Source organism: Indicator indicator, chromosome 38 (assembly GCF_027791375.1).
Source record: "Indicator indicator isolate 239-I01 chromosome 38, UM_Iind_1.1, whole genome shotgun sequence".
Classification (NCBI taxonomy): domain Eukaryota; kingdom Metazoa; phylum Chordata; class Aves; order Piciformes; family Indicatoridae; genus Indicator; species Indicator indicator.
Window position 1 is genome coordinate 3,853,233 of NC_072047.1, and position 14,515 is coordinate 3,867,747.

At 51.6% G+C, this 14,515-nt stretch overlaps 1 protein-coding gene across 1 annotated transcript in view; it reads right to left on the reverse strand.

Moving 5' to 3' along the window:
• The window catches only part of ZMAT4 (zinc finger matrin-type 4), a 76,178-nt gene extending 61,981 nt beyond the window's left edge, over positions 1 to 14,197 (reverse strand). The window contains exons 1-2 of the mRNA XM_054396618.1: positions 14,087 to 14,197; positions 836 to 925 (exon numbers count right to left, since the gene is read on the reverse strand). Coding sequence (XP_054252593.1) covers positions 836 to 925; positions 14,087 to 14,188 — 192 coding nt within the window. The 5' untranslated portion in view covers positions 14,189 to 14,197. The remainder of the gene's footprint in view (positions 1 to 835; positions 926 to 14,086) is intronic.
• Between the last annotated feature and the right edge of the window lie 318 nt (positions 14,198 to 14,515).

Here is a 14,515-nt window from a genome sequence, read left to right on the forward strand (position 1 = left end):
CCTCACGTTCATTTGTTTATTGGGATGTGATTGAGGAACTCAGTTGCCAGTTTTCAAAGCTGCAGACTGACCACAGACACAATGACCTCATTCATGTTTATAAATATCTACAGGGTGAGTGGCAGGGGGATGGACCCAGCCTCTGCTCAGTGATGTCCAAGGGGCAATGGGGGCAAGCTGGAGCTGAGGAGGTTCCATGGGAACAGAAGGGAAAACTTTGTCACTGTGAGGGTGACAGAGCCCTGGAGCAGGCTGCCCAGAGAGGTTGTGGAGTTTCCTTCTCTGGAGACTTTCAAACCCACCTGGATGCATTCCTGTGTGACCTGCCCTGGGTGATCCTGCTCTAGCAGGGGGGTTGGGCTGGGGGAACACTCAAGGTCCCTTCCAACCCCTCCCATTCTGTCATTCTGTGACCTTGCTGAGGAGCCTTTTGGACCCAGCTCTCCATTTCCACCACCCAAACAGCTCTGGCAGCCACTGCCCTGCCCCACCTGCCCCCAGGAGCTCACAGCAGTAAACCAGCAGCAGGGAACCACTGGAGAGTGGCTGTCAGGGGATATTATTTTTGCCTGGGAATGAACATTTGACTAACTAACAAGGCCATTACTGTCACTGATGCATGTATTTCTCATACAGCTTATTGAAAATTACTTCCAGTTACTTAACTCCTCAGCCAATCTCAATGCTACCTCTGGGTACCTGATCAGCTGTGGCTGAAAAGAAAAGGGGAAAAAAAAAACAAAACAACCAAACAAAACAAAACCATAAAAGTGTGCTAACAACCAGTCAAGGATCAGAGAGCAGAGGAGCCAGCAGGGAGCTCCCTTGTACCCACGTTTTCTGAGCGCAGCTTCTTGGCCGGGCAGCCTCCGTCGATGGGGTGAAGCATGTAGTAGAGCCGCACCTTGCTGGCGTGCTTCCGACTCTGCAGCACAGCAAAAGCAAACAGAGCAGGGAGAGATCAGTTGACAAGAAGCAAAAGGCTTTATTGCTGCCTGCACAACACCCAACCTGCAGTGAAGGTTTCGTTGGAAGCCATCGAGGCCAAGAGTTGGCCCAGAGCTCACCAGCCCAGCGCTGCTGCCACCTAATAACATCCATGCAGCTCTTGGACACTGCAGGCATGGGGACTCCACCACCACCCTGGGCAGCCTCTGCCAATCCCTGACCACTCTGGCAGCAAAGAAATTGTTCTTCATCTCCAACCTAACCCTCCCCTGGCACAATTTCAGGCCATTTCCTCTCCTTCTATCACCTGAGACTAGGGAGCAGAGCCCAACCCCCAGCTCACTGCAGCCTCCTCTCAGTGAGCTGCAGAGATCAATGAGGTCTCCTCTCAGCCTCCTCTTCTCCAGGCTGAACACCCCCAGCTCCCTCAGCTGCTTCTCCCCAGCCCTGTTCCCCAGACCCTTCCCCAGCTTCATTGCCCTTCTCTGGCCCTTCTCCAGCCCCTCAATGTCCTTCCTGGAGTGAGCTAACCTCAAGGTGTGGCCTCACCAGTGCCAAGCAGAGAGGGACAACCACATCCCTAGACCTGTTGGCCACTCTACTCCTGATGCAAGCCAGGATTGGCCTTCTTGGCCACCTGAGCACACTGCTGGCTCGTGTCCAGCTGGATGCTCAGCCAGAGCTTAGCAGCACATGAGGAGATGACAGGGAGATGTCCTGGTCACAGCAGCACCAACTGACACAGCAATCCTTGAGATGTGCAGAACAGAAAGGAAGATTTTAAAGCTTCCCCAGCAGGAGCACAAACAAAGCCTCCACACTACAACTTCCAGCCATCTCTGGTCTCCAGTAGATGTTGAGGAGGAAAATACTGCAACTATCAAATGATTGGATGGGGCCTTGAGCAACCTGTGCTAGTGGGAGGTGCCCCTGGCCATGGCAGGGAGATGGAACTGGAGGATCTTTGAGGTTCTTTCCAACCCAACTCATTCTAGGATTCCATGAAATGCCCACACCCAGAGCCCTGCAGCAGCTATTATTATGCAAATGTTTTCCCTGAATCTCCATTTCTGATTGCCTCACAGAGCTATGGCACCATAATATTATAATTTCAGATCACAGATTTGCAATTTTAAAATATTAAATTACCATTAGCATGTTCTGGAACATTCTTTTTAAATTTTTTTTCCCTTTTTTTTTTCTTTTCCTGTGGTGTGAACCAAAGGAGCTAAATTTGCAGGGAGCTCTATTTGTATGCAGAAATGTGGCTGTGCAGTAGAGGGGTTTTTAATGGAGCAAATCAGTCAAGAGATGTATCTTGCCCTAACTTGTCCTCCTGCATATGCATGGAGGAGCTGTGACCTGCTGCAGGCAGAGCAAAGCACAGGAAACCCCTCAGCTCCTGCCCCCTGTGATTAGCAGTGATGGCACAAATGACAAATGACAAAAAATCAGTGTTGGAAATGCAAAGGACAGGAGGTGTGAAGCCTGAGTTTGGTGGCACTCCTCATCTCTGCCTGAAGGGAAGCTCAGCTGGTGCCAGGCTGTGGAGGTTTGCACACTGAGAAGCCCCTGCCCAGGGCAGAGGGAGCAGGAATAGGTAGCCCAGGGAGGTGGTGGAGTCACTGTCCCTGGAGATGGTCTCTTGGTGGCACTTGGGGACATGGTTTAATGGCCATGGTGGTGCTGGGTTGGTGGTTGGGCTGGATGATCTTGGAGGGCTCTTCCAACCCAAACAATTCCCTGACTCTATGGAGCTGCAGGGGGAATGTAGGAAGAATTCTTGAGCTGTTGGAAGAGCCACCACAGTGCCTTGCCCCACACCCTGTGGATGAGGGAGAGTCAAAGACAACACCAAGAGGATGTGGTCAGAGCTCTTCAGCTGAATTCCTTCCCTGAGTATTTCCAGCCCTCCAGCAGCCAACCAGCCTCAAGTCATCCTCTCCACGGGTGCCCTTCCCTCGGGTGAGTTAATCCAGCACATCATGATGCCAGCCAGCACACAGCCACAGCCTGCTGCAGTGAGAGGTGAAAAAGTCTGAAGTGGGGGGGAGGTTCTGGGTTTGGGATTATGGTTTGTGTTTTTTTTTTTTTTTGTGAGGTGAAAAGGTAAGATCTCAACAGTCATCATTTTTAATGTTCTCTTCCCTGGCACTCAGCTAGGACAGAAACAGTGTCCAAATGTCAGCATTAAAAGGCAGCAAAGCTTCAGCCTCCTGTAAAACTCCTCTCACCTTCACTGCTGCATTTGTTAGGATTTATGAAAGCTAAGGAGAAGAAATAACTTCTGTTTGGCATCATTTGAAACTGTATGGCTCCTTATGCAGCCTTATGATCCTCTGGTTAGAAAAGCAGAGCTTAAAATCCTCCCTGGCCTCTGCAGGCAGGCAGGGAGCATCTCGTTCCCACCTGGGGAGCAGAGGTAGCACAGCACATTTGTCACCCAGCTTCTCCTGGGAATTTTCTCCATTTCCATGTGTATTTATCATCCCAACACCAAGGCAGGAGCAAAGTGATTATTCTTAGCGTGCTGCCCACAAACAGCCTCCCCCCCTCTAAACCAAGGTTATCCTTTCCCCTCCACAAAGCAACTTGGAATCTGCAGCTCCGAGGTGTGAGAGGAGGGAGTGCCAGGGAGGGGGTGGCATAGCCCCGTGGGCAGGAGGGGACCTGCTGCCCTTCTGGGCTCCAGCCAGGCTCCACCACTCTGCTACAGAACCACAGCCTCACAGAATGCATCAGGTTGGAAGGGAGCCTCAAAGGTCATCTTGGCCACCCTCCTGCAGTCAGCAGAGACACCTCCAACTGGAGCAGGTTGAGCAGCCCCAGCTCTCCCAGGCTGTGCCCCCAGGGGAGGGGCTCCAGCCCTCTGCTATCTTCATGGCCTCCTCTGGACCTGCTCCACCTCCAGCTCCCATTTTGATCCATCGCACCACAGTACAAACCTTAGAAAAGACAAAACCTTGACCCCTGCCTCAATCCACAGCCTGGCCAAGAGCACTGCCTCTGGAGATCCCTGCTTGGGCATCAGCTGCCACCACAACCTGATCCCAGGGTGCCCCAAGAGAATATTTCCTCTTCTATGCCTGTGATGTTTCTTTTGTAGCTGTACAAAGTGTGAGGCCAAAGACACTTTCACTTGAATTCTCTGTCTCTAGTATCTGGGAACAGCCCCTGTGGAAAGCAAGAACTCCAACTTAAATACTCTGTGTTTAAAAACATCCCTCTGGGAGGGGAGGGGGAGCTCAGACAGAGCCTGCTCTCACATAGCAACTGCAGCCTTCTGTGCTATTGTGAGGAGGCTCATCAATAAAGAGAATAAATGGATCATTTCTATCTATATCAAATCTATTTTAACACAGAGTTTTGTGGCAGAGGCAGCAGAGTCCCAGCAATTCCACCCTAAAACATAAAAGGGCAAAGCAGAGCTAAACTGTGCTATGAAATGCAATTTGGTTTTGCATAAATCAGGGTTTGTAGCACAGTCCTGCCTGGAGCAAGCAGCAGCACAGCACAGGGGCAATGGAGTCTCAGCTGGAGCAGTGGAATGACCCTGGGAGCCAGGGACAAGCCAGTCTGGGGGGGCTGCAGCCCTGCTCACTGTGGTTCAGGGAGGGTTTGCTCACCACCAGCATCACTGAACAGCAGCTGTGGCCCCAGGGAGGACAGGGACACAGAATCACACAGAAACATGGAAAAGCCCTCTGAGATCATCAAATCCAACTGTCAGCCCAGCACCACCATGGCCATTACACCATGGCCCCAGGTGCCACAGCCTCAGGCTTCTTGGACACCTCCAACACGTCTGCCCTTGCACAGGGAGGCTTTAGCCCAGGGTCTGCAGAGACACACACACAGATCCCTCCTTCCCCAGGGCTGTTAGCAGCCTTCCCACCAGCCTGCACTGACCCAGGCTCTGCTCTCACTCTGCACCACTGATTTGAGCTGACCTGACAGTCTGAAACACTTCACCATCTTGCAGGAGACTTCTGCCCATGCCCCAGCCCAGCTTGCCAGGCTCACACCAGCCACTTCTGCTGCCTGCCTCACACTGTGCTTGCACCTGATCCAGTTCTCTATTCCCCACAGCTCCCTTCATCAGCTGCTTCTTCACTGCTCTGCTGGCAGCAGCACAGTTTTGGTCAGTTTGCCTCTCCTCTTGCTCTCCCACCTCTGGCCCCTGTTCTGCAGCCAAAGACCAGAGAGCCACCACACTGAGGGACACACAACAGAGACCCAGGCATGGGAGATGAAGGAAGGAGCTGCGTGGCAGCCCAAATGCTGTGGCTTCTCCTACTTGGTAATAAATTCTTTTTCAGAAGCCTGTTGGTTGGGTTTTGTTCCTGCTAGTGGGGACTGTGTTGGATTTTTTGTGTGCTAGCAGTTTCTTAATGGCATTGCCATGAACCATGCAGTCCTGTGATCACACCAACTTCAGCATCTCTGTTGGCCCTACTTGTAACCTCATCAGCAGAGGTCAAGTGGCTACAACCTCTCCTCTGAACTAGACGCAGGATGCCAGTTCCATTGCTCTCCTGAAGAGAAGCAGTCCAGCTCCTTCCCCACAGCCATGGCTTCGCAGCAGTGCTGGGGTAGTGAGCTCTGGGGGAGCTGCTGGACCTGATGATCTCAAAGGTCTCTTCCACCCTCAACAGTTCCATGGTTCTATGGAGGACTGGCAGTGAGCACCCAGAGTGAGCCCAGCTCTTTTCAAGCACTTGCCTGCAAATTCCCTGGACCTGCTGAGCCAACCCCTGACACTCCAGATCTGCCTAAACCAACTTCCCAGTGCTGGAACAGACCCAGCTCATCCCTCATCCTGTGACACAAAAACATCCCCTGCTCTTTTTGTTTGTTTGTTTTTTATAACAGAAGTCTTTTCAGCCAAAGCCTTCCCTCTTTTGCCTCTCCCCTACCCACAGCACCAGCAAACAGCACTGCTGAGATCCCTGCAGAGACAAACTCCCTTCTGTTATTCCAGACGCCGCTGGGTGCCCAGAGCCTTTTCCTCCCTTTGTCATTTCTGCAAAGCCTCGTTTATAATTCATGGTCATTTCTACACACTTCTCCCCTTTTTTCTTTCTTTCTTTTTTTTTCCCCTTTGTGAGTTAATTCTTTTAAAAGCATCTTCTCCTGCCTGTGACTTTCTGGGCACACAAACACCTGGCAGCTGAATTTTCACCCCCCAGGAAACTGGCATCTTCACAGCCACAGGTAGAGGTGTCCCTGGCTGGGACATTGAGCTGCTTGCACACAGTTAGTGATCACCACTGCCCCTTGTCCTGTCACCACAGGTCCTTCTGAACAGTCCCTCCACAGCCTTCCTGCAGGTCCCCTTCAGATACTGAAATACAGCTCTAAGGTCTCCCTGGAGCCTTCTCTTCTCCAGGCTGAGCAGCCCCAACTCTCCCAGCCTGTCTTCTCAGGAGAAGAGCTCCAGCCCTCTGATCATCCCTGTGGCCTCCTTTGGACCCACTCCAGCAGGTCCATGTCCTTCTTGTGTTGGGGATACCCTAGCTGGTCACAGCTCTGCAGGTGAGGTCTCAGCAGGGCAGAGAGGCAGAATCCCCTCTTTCCATCTGCTTTTGATGTATTCATTGCTTTAGTTCCATGCAGGCTCAGTGTGACAGCCCTTGTGCCTCCTCATCACTGCTAACCTCAGGGTCTCATCCCCTGTGCATTTCACTGCTGCTCTGGAGGTACCTTTGAGCTTCACCTATTTTTAGCCAGCAATGGGACTCTGCACAGAACTACCTTGGAAGGGAGCTGTGTGATAGGGCTCTATCTGCTGCTGCTGCTGTTCAGTGATAGATTTTGACACTGGGAGTGCATTAAAAATAATGTTTAGCCATTAATGTTGACAACAGAGTGGGAACAGGGAGCCTTGTAAAGTACCATTTAATCTACACTGGTCTGAAGCACACCATTATCCAGCAGCTAAGGCTGCCTGCAGGGGTGAGCCTACCCTCACTGTGTGCAGAAAAGGGATGAGGCAGCACAAGCTCCTCACCATCAAATAGCTATCCAGGTAGCTCTTCCATGTGCAAGCTGTGGCCACCTTCACCTCCATGCATTTTAATTGCTGCTGTTAGCACAACATGAGCTGGGTACCAAGGCAGGCTGCAAGTCTGTGTGGAGTTCCCAACCCTGGAGGTGTTCAAGAAACCTGTGGCCATGGCACTTGGGGCCATGGTTTAGTGGCCATGGTGGTGCTGGGTTGCTGGTTAGACTGGATGATCTCAGAGGCCTTTTCCAACCCAAACAATTCCCTGATTCCATACAAAACCAGATCAGCACCTTTACAGCTGAACCACAAAATAGCTTTCTTCAACCTTTCTTTTTTTTTTTTTTTCTTCCTCTCAAGGTTCTCCTGGCAAACCCTAACACAACCTGCAGAGGAACAACAACATTTGAGCAGCCACTAAAAACCACACAGCACAGGAACACCACAGCAGAGCAGATTCCCAGCATTGTAAGGAAAGAGAAGGGAACAACAGGTAGGACATCCTCTCCTCCTTCACCTTCCAAAGTGCTTCCAGTTTACTGTCCCCAGGCATGCCAAAGCCTGGCAGGTAGGTAGCAGAGTGGCAGCACACAGGAGGAGAGAGCACTGCCAAGCACTGCACTCCCTTCACTAAGGCACAGCCAACAGCAGCAGAACCTGACACAGGAGAGCCCCAACACATCCTCCTGCTCCTCCTGCTCCTCCAGCCTGGAAGCACCTGCAGCACCTCGTGCAGGCAGCTGGCACCAGGCATAGAATATTCCAGCTCCTTGTATTCCAGGGCAACATTTGTTTTGTTAGAGTCTGTGCTCCTCCACTGCATTAATATTTCAGGCAGAGGATTGCCTTTCCAAGCACACACTTCCTGGTCCTTCAGGCACTGATGTGCCAACAGCAAGCCATGGTTATCATTCCTTCAGACAAGCCATCATTTGATGCAGTTTTCCAGCAAGGGACAGCCCCACTGGAAGCAGAGGATCTCCAGCACTGCTCCAGCCCCTTGCAGACAGAGCACGGAGGAGGCTGTCGAGAGCGCCGCAGGCAGGCTGAGGCGTTCCAGAGAGCAGTGGGCTCTGGGGAAGAGCCAAAGGCTGTGGCACTTGATTTGTTCTGCCCAGTTTCTTCTGCATTTCAATTTGAACACACCTGGCCTCCGCCCTCCCTCACCACAGCAAGGTTCCACAGGCTCCACAGCAAGCATCTAAACATCATTCCCTCATAGAACCTGTGATGGTTTGAAACTGTCTTTTTAATTTTTCCTTGCAAAGTTCAGAACAGAGAAAGTGAAAGAATGTAAATAAGTCACTATTGGGTGTAAGAAAGCAAAATAACGATTGTTCTAAACACTTCCATTGGATAGATAGAAATGTTTAAGAACTATTACCCAAAACAAAGTAGGCACTCTGCACATTCTGCGTTCGGCAGTGGGGGCAGTTGCTGGGCTGTCTGGCTGCTGTTTCTTCTTCTCTTCTGGCTGAAGATAACACGTACTGACCTTGGCAGCTAAGTTAACAACTTTCTGCTTAACTAACTCTGCTTCTCTGTCCAGGGGGGTCTGGGGGGGAAGCTCCTGGGAGAGGGAGGCCCCTTTGGGAGGGTCCCCTTGGGGGGAAGCAAAGGGAGATCGATTGTGCTTTTTCTGTTGATTGTATATATTTGTGAATGTTGTGAATTTTGTATATTTGTACATATTCATTGCATTTCACTGTAGATTTTAGACTCTGCTTGTAAATACAGCTTTTCATTTGCTTCCAGACTGAGCTAGCCTGGTTATTGTTGGTGGGGGGGGGAATTTCAGCTCACGCCGACACAGAACCATAGAACTGGAGTTGAAGTAGACCTTTGAGATCACCAAGTCCAACCTCGCCTGGAGGTCACAGTCCCACCACTGCTGCTGAGGTACTGCCACTGAACCATGGCCTTCAGCACCACCTGAAGACCATCAAATCCAACCACAACCTAGCATCTCCCTGGACACAACTGTTAGACCATATCCCTAAGCTCTTCACCCAACCATCTTTTAAACACTTCCAGGGATGGTGACTCCAGCACCTCCCTGGGCAGCCTGGGACAGGGCCTGAGAACCCTTTCTGGGAAGACATTTTTCCTGATATCCAACCTGAGCCTCCCTTGGCACAACTTGAGGCCATTTCCTCTTGACCTGTCACTGGGTACATGTGAGATGAGACCAACCCCCACCTGGCTCCACTATCCCTTGGGGTGGTTGTAGAGGGCAAAGAGGTCTCCCATCAGCCTCCTCTTCTGAAGACTAAGGTGAACTAACATCCCATAAGGTGAACCAACACTGCCAAGCTCTTCTTCCTACAGTCCCAGCCCTTATTTCTTCATTTTAAACCAGAAGAAAAGCAGAGCAGCATCTGAACACCTGAAGCAATAAAGATTACAATGGAGGAAAGTGTTGTAGCAGCTTGAGGAACAAATGTGGTGATGAATATGCAGCTCAGGGTGGAATTTGAGAGCAGCTTTGCATATGTGGCAATTTTCCTGCAGGATTTTCAAGGAGAAACTTGAAAATATATGGTGACATGTTCCTAATGCTGCAAACACTTCTACAGAGAGAGGAGAACTGAGAGCTGACTAAGAAAGCTTTGAAATGTACAGAGCAGCTCACCCAAGTGGTTGGTAAAACCTCTCTTAAAGACAGTGCTGGAAGGAAGTGGTAAATCACAGGTGATGGAGAGCACAGCCAGCAGCAAAAGGATTCCTGCTCCAGAGGAAGGTGAGATGCAGAAACACAGAGAAGGAAAAAGTCCTCTCTGGGGCACAGACTCTCAGCTGCACTGCAGCAAGTGCAGAGCATTTTATTTTCCTCCTGTTTACCAAGCTCTGTGGCTCTGGCTACCTCCCAAACCATCGGTGTCCTCTGACCCTCCCTGACTGCTCCTCCACCTCCCTGTGCCGAGGACCCCAGCCAGGGCTGGGCGTATTCAGCTCCTGATAAAGCAGCCACACAACGGCAGGAGCTGCTGATCACAGGGCAGCAGCCTCAGCTGCTGCTCTGCAGTGCCTTTGAGGGGCGAATGGCCTTTAAGTGTTGATGCTTTGATGATAAAAGTCACAGGAAGCTGATGCCCTCGGAGCTGCCGCAGCAGCACAAGCCAGGTGCTCTGGATCCCAGCCCCTGCCAGACTCTCCTCTCTCTTCAGATGGGGCTCCACGCAAAGGTGCAGGTGCCGGGTAGCTGCCTTCTGGTTCTTCCACCCACAGACGTCATTTAAAAACAACCCAAAAATCAGTTCCTGCATCTCAAAGTTGTGCTTGACAGACACTCACCGTCTGTGCCATCCCAGCACGGCACCAAGGGCTGTGCCTGGGTGATGCTCTGAAGCCAGAGCAGAAGGTGCCCCACGAGGAGGGTACCAGCAGACGTGCCCCTCGCTATGCAGCTGACCTGACCCACCTTACCCCTCCCACCACCACCCTGCAGCAGGAAGAGGTGGCAGAGGAAGGAGCTGCCCTGGCATGGCCCGGGCATCCCCCTGCTCCTTGTACACTGCAGGAGGAGGAGGCTGGTCCAAGCCTCACGCAGGTCAAGTGTTGATTCCGGAGGGGGTCTGCCAGTGGTCTCTGCACACCCAGCAGCAGGCAGGTGAGCAGGAGGAGAGGCTGGAAACGCCCTGCCCCCACCCCACGCCTGGCCACCACCTGCCTGATGCGGCCAGCAGTCGCCTGGAGCACACTGCATGGCACTGCCCATCTCCTGATTCCTCCTCTCCTCAGCCATCCCTCCCCTCTCTGTTCCTCCCTGGGGGCAAAGGCAGCGCCAAGGCACATGAGGAATGCTCAGCACATCGCAGCACGGTGAGCAGCCACCTAGCAGGGATTTTCTTAGGCATCCATGTTCAGATGCTTTTATTCCAGGAGCAGAAATGGGAAGGGAGTTTTCTGGTCCATCAGGAGACAAATTAAGAGATTCCTTTGCTTTCAGAATTCAAGGCAGCATCTCTGGGCACTGACAACAACCAGTTCAGAGCCATCTCATCCCTTCCTCACCGCAGGTTAAAGCAACCCCTGGTGCCGCTCCGCATCGCAGCGTGCAGGGAGCTCTTTAAGGCATTTTCTCATCTGGGCACCTGCAACTTCATCAGGAGTCAATATCCTGAGGCCAGCTACTCCCAACAGCTCTGCCCTAAGGTGAACCTGGCTAGAGGAGCAGCACCTGGCAGCTCTGCAGGGATAGAGAGGAAAGCTGAAGGCGCAGCAGACACAGCCGGAGCCGTGGCTGCACAAAGCACATAAACAAGGGCCATGTTTTGCTGCACGTCAAGTGGGATGCAAAAACGTGCTGCAAACACTCTGATTATTTTGCCATTTTTCCACTATACTTGCCCTTGGAAATAATACCACTTAATATTGCATGACTGACATAATTTTTTAATTTTTTTTTTTATCCCTGGCAAAGCAGCACAGAAGGAAAGAGTTATGGGTGGAGGATTTGGAGAAGGAGAGGAGACAGAGATTGGAACTGCCTATTGCTGTTTGGCAAGATAAAAGCATGCCCCTTTCAGACACTGTTTCCCTCTGTTTTCTTACAGGGAAATGTCTTATTTTGCATGCACAAAGGAGCCAAGATCTCAGTGCCTGGCACAAAGGCTGCAGATCTTCGGCTGTGCTAGAACGGCAGCAGAGGAACTCCCTTTGCTCTCAGCTCTGGCTCGGAGTAAGGATGCTGCTGACCAAAGCAAGCCACAGCATGGAGGAATACATCAGAGAGATGTTCCAGTCCCTTCATCATCTTCATAGCCTCTGTTGGACACCCTCCAGCATATCTCTATCCCTCTTGAACTGGGGAGCCCAGAGCTGGACACAATAGTCCAGATGTGGCCTCACTAGGGCAGGGTGGAGGGGCAGGAGAACCTCCCTTGCCCTGCCTTTGCAGGTAAAATCTCCGGGTGGATTTTCAGTCTCTAACTGCACAGCCCTTGGGACTGGGGTATGAGGACACTGTGTGTAATGCTCCAGGGTGACCAGAACAGACTCTCCAAAGCACCAAGCACCCCTGGTGAGAGCAGAGCCTGCGGCAGGCACACAGCCAAGCGCAGCACAAACTTGGGACAGAGGCACATCCAGCTGCAGGGACACCCAAGTGCCCCCCCAGTCAGGGCTGGGCTGCCCCCCTGCCCCTCTTGCTCTCTCCCATCCCTCTGCTTCACCTTACAGCAGGCAAGGGCAGGCAGTGACACACTGTGCCTCTGCTGGGATCTCACAGGGGATGACAAATGAGCACAGAGCCTCACACCAGCTCTGCACACCAGCAAGCACTGTTGTTTTCCACATCTCCAAAACATCTGCTAGGAATTAATGATTTAGCTCCTACCTACAACTTACAGGCACAGAGGAGCAGGGATTGGCTGAGCTCCCCCTATTGCTCACCAGTCCCTACAGCTATGCTCCTGCCTCCCATAGACAAAACCTGGCACCTGCATTGCCCATTGCCAAGATCTGGAAGGGGGTCCCTAGCACTGCAGCCTTCAGCTCCACAGCATGCTGAGGATCTCTGCAGCCAGAGGAGTGCTGGCAGGAGATGTCCTCAGAAATTCACCACAACAGACACGTAAAGTGCCTTACAAGTGACTGTGAGTTGTTGCTCACATTGCTTATTCATGCAGCATCCTTGGACACTGTACATTGATTAAGCTTCTTGTACATCTCCACTGAGCACAGCCAGACAAATCTCTCCCTGGTACATCCATTGCTGAACACTCAAATCAGAGCAGAAACTTTGGGGAAATGGCTAATTGCATGTTGCCCAGGCCCCAGGGAGCAGGGGAAGGGGGGGCAGTGGACAGGCAGTGAGGTTCCTTTTGTGGAGGGTTTCACAGCAGCACATCCCTAAGTGATTGCCTCCCTTTGTACAATCACAGCAAGGCAGGGATTGGAAGGGACCTTTGGAGGTCATCCAGTCCAACCCCTTGCCAAAGCAGCATCACCCAGGGCAGGTCACACAGGAACACATCCAGATGGGTTTGGAAAGTCTCCAGAGAGGAGACTCCACAACCTCTCTGGGCAGCCTGCTCCAGGGCTCTGCTGCCCTCACACTAAGAAGTTTTTCCTCATGTTGAGGTGGAACTTCCTGGGTTCCAGTTTGTATCCATTGCTCCCCATCCTATCACAGACACCACTGAGAAGAGCCTGGCCTCTTCTTCTTACCCCCTACCCTTCAGGTATTTGGAACCATCAATAAGATCTCCTCTCAGCCTTCTCCTCTCCAGGCTAACCAGCCCCAGGGCTCTCAGCCTTTCCTCACCAGACAGATGTTCCAGTCCTTTCAGCATCCTCACAGCCTCCACTGGACACTCCCTGGTATATCCCTGTCCCTCTTGAACTGGGGAGCCCAGAGCTGGCCTCTTGTTTAATAGGAATTTATTTAACTCTGTTTTGAAGACCTGCAGTGCAGTTAATTGCTGTTGTACCACGTCTCTGATAATTCATCCTCCCTAATTGTCTATTGCTTGACCACCTCTTAAGTGCTTAAACAGCCTCCTGAGCACTAATGTGCTGTCTGCACAGGCAGTGATTCCTGCTCAGCAAAGCACAACACAGCAGGTTTCATACAAAGGCCTGAGCTTGTTCTGAACTCTTCAACGGTCTCCTTGCTATGCTGCCTGGAAAAACAGCTTTCAGACAGGTTCAAATTGCAGCCCAGCTTTGCTATCTCTCCAGTCTCAGGTGATAGAAGGAGAGGAAATTGTGCCAGGGGAGGATTAGGTTGGAGATGAGGAAAAATTTCTTTGCTGCAAGAGTGGTCAGGGGTTGGAACAGGCTGCCCAGGGAGGTGGTGGAGTCCCCATCCCTGGAGGTGTCCAAGAAACATGTGGCCATGGCACTTGGGGCCATGGTTTAGTGGCCATGGTAGTGTTTGGTGGCTGGTTGGAAAGGATGATCTTGGAGGTCTTTTCCAACCCAAACAATTCTGTGGTTCCATGAAATTTAGACAGAACTAAAAACCAGACATGCACAGACAACACTGCAGTGACATCATCTTCAAAGACCTTACTAGTGAAAACAGTCCTTGGGATGTTGAGGTTTCAGGTGAAGCTACTTGCTGGGGACACAGCAGCTGCAGAAGATGCAGGTGAAGGTGGAGGAGTCACCAAAGAGCATCCAACCTACCTCGTAATGGGCCACGCGCTGGGACTCGGAGATGAGCTGAGCACTGCACACCTTGCAGTAGCTTTCAGTGAACAGCTCCTGGTCGATGTCAGAGGATTTCATCTGTTCAGGACAGAGAGAAGAGACAACAAGCAGAGCTGGTTACAAAAGGCAGGCAGAGCAGTTTGGTAAGGGTCCCTACAGAGCACAACCAACACTCAAAGTGAAGCAGTTCCTGTCACCACAAGGGGACGAAACCACCTTTATATTATAGATGCTAATGTGAAGCAGGATTGGTCCCCACCACATCTCAAACATCTGCAACTCAGAGTCATACAATTGTTTGGAAAAGACCTCCAAGATCATCCATTCCAACCAGCAAACCAACACCACCATGGCTATCAAACTCTGGCCCCAAGTGCCATGGCCACACCTTTCCTGAACACCTCC